Source organism: Mastomys coucha, unplaced genomic scaffold (genome assembly GCF_008632895.1).
Source record: "Mastomys coucha isolate ucsf_1 unplaced genomic scaffold, UCSF_Mcou_1 pScaffold22, whole genome shotgun sequence".
Classification (NCBI taxonomy): Eukaryota; Metazoa; Chordata; class Mammalia; order Rodentia; family Muridae; genus Mastomys; species Mastomys coucha.
In genome coordinates, this window is record NW_022196905.1 from 100,350,781 (window position 1) to 100,357,767 (window position 6,987).

Consider the following 6,987-nt stretch of genomic DNA (forward strand, 5'->3'; position numbering starts at 1 on the left):
AAAAAAAAGTATTATTTGTGTACATGCCTACACATGGGCACTGCATATGATGACACTGATGTAGAAGTCAAAGGATAACTTTTAAGAGTCACTTCTCTTCCACTTTGGGGTCTGGGAGCCATTTCAAATTAGTCAGGCCTTCCTGACAAGTGGTTTTTTTTTTTTTTCTTTTGGTTTTTCGAGACAGGGTTTCTCTGTAGCTCTGGCTGTCCGGGAACTCATTCTGTAGACCAGGCTGGCCTAGAACTCGGAAATCTGCCTGCCTTTGCCTCCCAAATGCTGGGATTAAAGGCGTGTGCCACCACTATCTGGCTCCTGACAAGTGCTTTTATCAACTCAGCCATATTTATGCACTTGTCTCTTGCTTGTCTAGGGTTTTTGTTTGGGTTGTTTTATTTTGCTTTGTTTTTAAACATGATTTTGATATTTAGCTCAGACTTCCTAGAATTCACTATGCAGCCTAGGCTGGCTCATCTTCCTCATGCCTCAGCCTCCCAAATTCCCAAATTCTGAACACATACGTATGTAGCACCACACCCAGCCAGTTATCTCTGTTGAATTCTTACCTGGCTTGGTTGTCATCATCTTGGAAGGATGACTTTAGAAGCATTCCTTCCCTTTGTACTTAGAAAGTAGATTAAGGATGACTTAAGTGTTAGCTGGCTAAGCATCTGGTAGAATTCAGGAGTGGGTCTGGACAGTCCTGGGCTTCTCTTGGCTGGGAGATGTTTTACTAGTGATGCTCAGGTTCTTAGGATCATCTCAGTTGAATTGTGACAGGCCACAGATGTCTAGAAATATACTGACTACTAGATTTTCCAATTTACTAGAATTTCAGTTTTCAAAGTAATTCATATTGATTCTCTGGATTTTAGAAACATTACTACCATCTTCTCATTGTTAGTTTGGATAAATGTCAATTTATTTGCCTTATAAAGTACTGGCTCTGTCTCTCTGATCTTTTGTATTGCTCTTTTAGACACCATGTCATTTCTTTCCACACTGATCTTTTTTTAAAAAAATATTTATTTATTATGTATACAGCATATAGCATTCTGTTTGCATGTATGCCTGAGGGCCAGAAGAGGGCACTAGATCTCTTTAAAGGTGGCTGTGAGCCACTGAAAGAGCTGCAAGCTCTGGACAATAAGCTATCTTTTCAGCCCCACATAATTTTTAATTTAGGTACTCATAGCTACAAATTTCCTCTCAGAACTGTCTTTGCTATATACTGAAGTTTATGGTAGGTGATTTTTTTTTCAGGTGATTCTAAAGCAGTTTTAAATTACCCCACTTTCCTCAATGACACACTGATTGGTCAAAAGTGGATTGGTTATGTTATCAATCTCCAGATCTTTGCCTATTTTCTTCTGCTACTGATTTCTAATTTTATCACAGTATGACCTGATAAGACATACTTTTTAAAAATTTTGTTTAGACATGTTTAGTGGCTTAGAATGTGATTTCTTTTTAGAGAAAGTTTCACAGTTGTTAAGCACGTATATTCTGAAGATCTTGAGTGAAATGCTCTGTAGACATCAGTTAAGAAGCTTCGAGCCATGATGTAGAATCACTAACGTTTTTCTGTTAGTTCTTTCCTCTGAGTAACCAATCTACTGATGAGACTGGAGGCTGAAATCTATGCCACAGTGAATCTAGACGTATCCTTGCTTACAGTACTGTTTTATGAAATTATGTGAAAACATATTCTTCTACCTTCTTAATGGCACGCTCCATTATTTTGGCTTGCGGTCTCTATTGTCAGATACAAGCTAGTCCAGCTTACTCTGAGAGTCCATGTTTTTTAGAATATATTTCCATACTTTAGGTCTAAGTGGGATTCTTCTCCCCATGTCCCGTTTGTCTGGCTGTCTGTATTTGAGACAGGGTATCACAGGGTATCACAGTGTAGCCCTGGCTAGGCCAGAACTCACTGTGGCTGACCTTGAACTCAAGGCCTCCATGTGATGAGTGTGTTTCTTAAAGACAAAAATAGTCTGGGACTTGGAGAGATGACTCAGCAGTTAAGAGCACATACTGCTCTAGCAGAGGACCCAAACTGGATGGCACACAGCCCTGTAACTCCATCTCTAGGGAATCTAACAGCTCTAGCCTCCTTGGCCATCTGCACTCACATGAACATACACACACACATATGCAATTTAAACTGTTTTAAAATGAGAGAAGCTAGTTGGGTAACATTTTAACCCTATCAATTGACCTGCATAATTCTATTAGACAGTTAAGAGAGTTCACATTGAGGGTTACCAGTGAGAGGTACATGGCTAATTCCTGTTGTGTTCTCTTTTAACTTATTCACCTTGTTTTGGAGGCTTGGTAACTCTTACTGGTCATCTGCTTTCCCTGTGACTTATTCTTCCCAATGCTGCTGTGGCTCGTCGTCGTCTTCTCTGCGAGCAGGATCACCTCATGTACCTTCTTTAGTGTGGGCTTAACAGTCTTGTGCTGATCTTGAAAGGCCCTTATTTCTATCTAAATCTTTCTGGATATAATGATATCTTTGGAAGCTATTTATTTTCAGCTTGAAGTGTACCATTCCATGATCTTGTCTGCTGGGAGTATGATGAATTTCTAATGAGCCTGCCTTTGGAAATAGCTTGGCATTCCACCCTTATACCTTTCTATACTGTTTTTTTTTTTCTGTACATTTGACATTTTAGCTAAATCTTCATATGGATAGTTTCTTGAATGCTCCTTTGCTTGAATGTATGTTTCTTCTATAGATTTTAGAAATCCCCTCTAAAAACCAAGTTTAAATTCTCTGGCACTGCAATCACTCCATTATGTCTAGAATTGGCTCCTGAAGAGGGTAGTTGGAGTAGTTCTGTGGGCTTTCATAGCGAGCCGCCTTCTCCCAAGCCTCAGTTCCCACCAGTACATGGAGTGTTGGAACATGGTCCAGGAATGGGGCTGTGAGGAAAATCTGAGCTCTTGTGAGAATACTCAAAAAAAAAAAAAAAAAAAAAAAAAAAAAAAAAAAAAAAAAACCCAAGAGTCTTGTGACCTCAGTTTCTCCAAACATGGAATTGTTCTTGGAATGTATTTTCAGGCTCCCCCAGGGGATAGGAGTGTGTTTACTTCGATTACTCGTTACTGCTTGCTGGCATTATTAACCTGTTCTCTGCTTGCTGGTGTTATTAACCTGTTCTCTGCTTGCTGGCGTTATTAACCTGTTCTCTGCTTGCCACTTGTGACTCGTCCTTGGGAGTGTGTACAGCTTAGACTCTCGAGAACCTTACCCATGAAACCTTGGGGTATAAAACTGTCTGGGGCTCTGACTGAAGCTGGCCTTTGTGTGAGACTTCAGTCTACCTCGTTTATGGCCATTTTCCCAGGTCCCACTGCCTCTAGAGTGGTGATAATGGGCAATAGGCCACATTAACAACAACAAAGACCCACAAACATTTAATTACAAAAGAAAAAAATGCAAACAACTATACTCACAATAAGGAAAAAGAAAAAGCTAGGATGTGTATGGCATAAATTGAAATTACAAAGCTAGTAAAGTTAGAAGTGAAACGAGGTGGTAAGAAGAAAGCATGAAAGGGAGGAAGAGAGAGACAGGAAGAGCAGAAGCACCCACAGGATGGCGGCAAAGACAGAACCACATGATCAAACAGAGAGACCCACCCTCCAGTCCTTCTGATGAGCTTTTCCTCAGACCTGGTTCCTTGCACTGAGTACTGCAGGCATGCATGCTGCCATCACTGCTGTGAGCTAAATGCTTCTCAGTGTTCTCATGGATTGGCCCAACAACCTTGCAAGTTTAATAACATCCTTCCAGTTTCTCTTTCAGCTGACACTAAGAGCCACCTTTTGCATGCTCTTTCATACCAGAGGTGTGCATGTGGTCCTGGGAAATGCCCAAGCAGTAGTTAAGGCATTGTTCACTCAGAGCCAGTTTTACTCCCTAAAGATGCAGTTCCCAGCTCTAAGTCCCCGAGCACACAACGTTACAGGAGTATGCTGTTTCCTTACAAGCCTAATATTCAACATACCTGGATGTCATCTGGTCTGTCTACTGATGCTGTGGCACTCTCTTGCCTTCTCACACCACTACCTCTCCCTGAAGCCACACACTTACTTGATGTCTTTTCTTACATTGGTAGAGATACTGTAAAATTCTAGGCATCTCTAATGTGCCATCTTTCAGTGTATATTATATGTATATGTGTATTAATATACATGTACTGGATAGTAAATAATCAAGAGACTGAGATCGACTCCAACCTTAAGACCATGGGGAGCTGATCGATCCCGATGCCCTGAACAAATACGAGGTATGACAGAGAAGCCGCAGAGTCTGCCAGTTGTCTGTCTTCTTCTTCTTCAAATTCAAGGTAGTCCCAAGGCCTTTTTTTCCTTCCATGATTAAGAATAATTTGGGGGACAGGGTGTCCAATTTTTGATAAAAATCCCTGTGAAACGAGTTTTTAAAAAGGAAGTTGTTGGCATATAAACTATATATCACCCACTTATTCCATATCCACACTCTGTCCATATCCTTCTCTTTGAAGGTATAGACAATTTGTGAAACTTGGTTGGAATGTCACTCTCATTATTAGATCCTTTTATTACACACACACACACACACACACACACACACACACACACACACACACACACAGAGTTTTGTTGATAGCCAAACTACCTGATTGCTGGAGGGAGGGCTTTAGAGTAAGCTAAAGCAGATCATTTCAAAGAGGTGACTGAGCAGTGAAGAGCACTTGCTGCTCTTGCAGAAGGCCCAGGTTTGGTTCCCAGCACCCTCATGGCAGCTCACAACCATCCACAACTCCAGTTCCAAGGGATCTGATACCCTCTTCTGTCCTCCGTGGCCACTATATACATGTGGTGCACAAAACCCACTGTGATAAAATACAATGAGTAACTTTAAAACACAAATAAAGTTGGGCACATCTTTAATCCCACCATTTTGGGAGACAGACGCAAGTGGATCTCTGTGAGTTCAAGGCCAGCTTGCACTGCAAAGAGAGTTCCAGGACAGCTAGAACTATGTAGAGAGACCTTGTCTCCAAAATACCAAAATAAAAGAAGAGAGAAACCATTTCAGCATGAAAACAATATAAGTGCTTTCTGATTCAGTATGGCAGCTGCTGGTAGTGACTGGATGGGCGGGGGTCTTGGGGGAGTGCTTAACCAGGCAATGACACTGACGGGATAGTGTGTGTGTGTGTGTGTGTGTGTGTGTGTGTGTGTGTGTGTGTGCGTGCTTAACCAGGCACTGACAGGATAGTGTATATGTGTGCATGTGTATGTGTGTATATGTGTGTGTATGTGTATGTGTGTGTATGTGTGTGTGTGAGTGGGTGTGTGTATGTGTGTGTGTGCTTAGTGACAGGACAAGGGTGGGGACGATGCTTAGCAAGTACAGAATTCAGGTAGAAAGACATGTTCTAGATGACAGTGCTGGTGACTGCACAGCAATGGAAATACACTTAATGCTGTACTTTAAAATGCTTAAGATAGGGGCTGGCTGCTCTTCTAGAGGATCCAAGTTCAATTCCTAGCACCCACATGTTGGCTAACAACTAAGATCTGATGCCCTCTTCTGGTTTCCACAGGTACTGCATGCATGTGGTACACATGCATTCAGGCCAAATACACACAAACACATAAAAACAACACTCACTCACACATATACTCTCTCTAAAGAAATAATATGAAATTAATACCAATGACTTGTATTAGAATATTAAGAGAAAATATATACATTTTCAAGACCTTATATGCATGTATACATTTTCTTATTTATTAGCATATAAGTAGAAACATTCGGAAGGCTTTGGATAACATTATTGCTATTTAATTTCCATCCTGTTGTTTATCTATGTTCTAAACAACTACACACTGCCCTATTAATAAATCATCAGTTTAACTGGTCATATATCACAATATAGCAGGATAAATTTAAAATTACAAGTATTATAGCTGGACTGGCTGTACTTACTATTATTTCAGATGCAAAACACCGAAAAGGGTCATTTCCAACTCCTTCCAACTGTTCCAAGAATTGTGCTGTCAGCAGAGGGCACTTCAAGCTTTTGAAACAACTACGGCATGAGAAATAGGTAACTATGAACTCAACACTCCCAAGGCACAACACATCTGCCGCTGTAACAGTGTAACAAGTGGGACCTGTGAAAGGTGGCTCCACTCTCCTGGGAGAGCAGCAGCTGTTCTGAAAACATGAGCTCAGCAGCCCTGAGCCACAGTCAGCCTTAGCAATCTTGGCCTAGAGCTGCAAGCCAAAATATTTTTATTTATGGTATTTTACTATAGTCATACAAGTGGCCTAAGGCAAGCACAGATAGTTCAGTGTCTGTAACACATGATGACTCCTTTCGCACTTGTGACAGTAATGGGAAAGCATGAGAATGCTTTGCTAGACTGCATAGCTCAGATTCAATTCAGTTTCTAGAGTGTTAAAATTAATGCCGGATATCTCCTAAGGTCCAGTGCTAGTCCAAGAGGTTGCCATAACTGGTCCAAGGAAAATTCAGGACAATATAGTAAGTTTTTCATAAAGCTGCATTATTTTAAATGCCTTAACCCAGCAAAACAGAAAAGTAACAATAGCATTAGTCTCCGAAATTAAAATAAAAAAACAAATCAGTACTGTCCAAGAGAAATTTAACACAAATTCCATATATAATTTAGAATTTAAGATTCCTTAGGCCAGGCAGTAGTGGTGCATGCACTTAATCCCAACACTTGGGAAGCATAGGAATACAGTATAATACATATATGAAAGTCAGAGAACAATACCAGTGTGTATGTGTATATATATATGTATGAATAGAGAATAATACACTATTTGTATAGAATATATATATGAAATAGAGAGCTGGGTAGTGGTAGTGCATGCCCTTAATCCCAGCACTTGGGAGGCAGAGGCAGGCAGATTTCGAGTTCGAGGCCAGCCTGGTCTAGAGTGAGTTCCAG

At 40.7% G+C, this 6,987-nt stretch overlaps 1 protein-coding gene across 5 annotated transcripts in view; it reads right to left on the bottom strand.

Moving 5' to 3' along the window:
• The window catches only part of Glmn (glomulin, FKBP associated protein), a 40,687-nt gene that overhangs the window by 18,574 nt on the left and 15,126 nt on the right, over positions 1 to 6,987 (bottom strand). For all 5 annotated transcript variants that reach the window (XM_031337202.1, XM_031337201.1, XM_031337199.1 and 2 more), the window contains exons 7-8: positions 5,993 to 6,095; positions 4,252 to 4,439 (exon numbers count right to left, since the gene is read on the bottom strand). In XM_031337202.1, the coding sequence (XP_031193062.1) occupies positions 4,252 to 4,439; positions 5,993 to 6,095 (291 nt within the window). The remainder of the gene's footprint in view (positions 1 to 4,251; positions 4,440 to 5,992; positions 6,096 to 6,987) is intronic.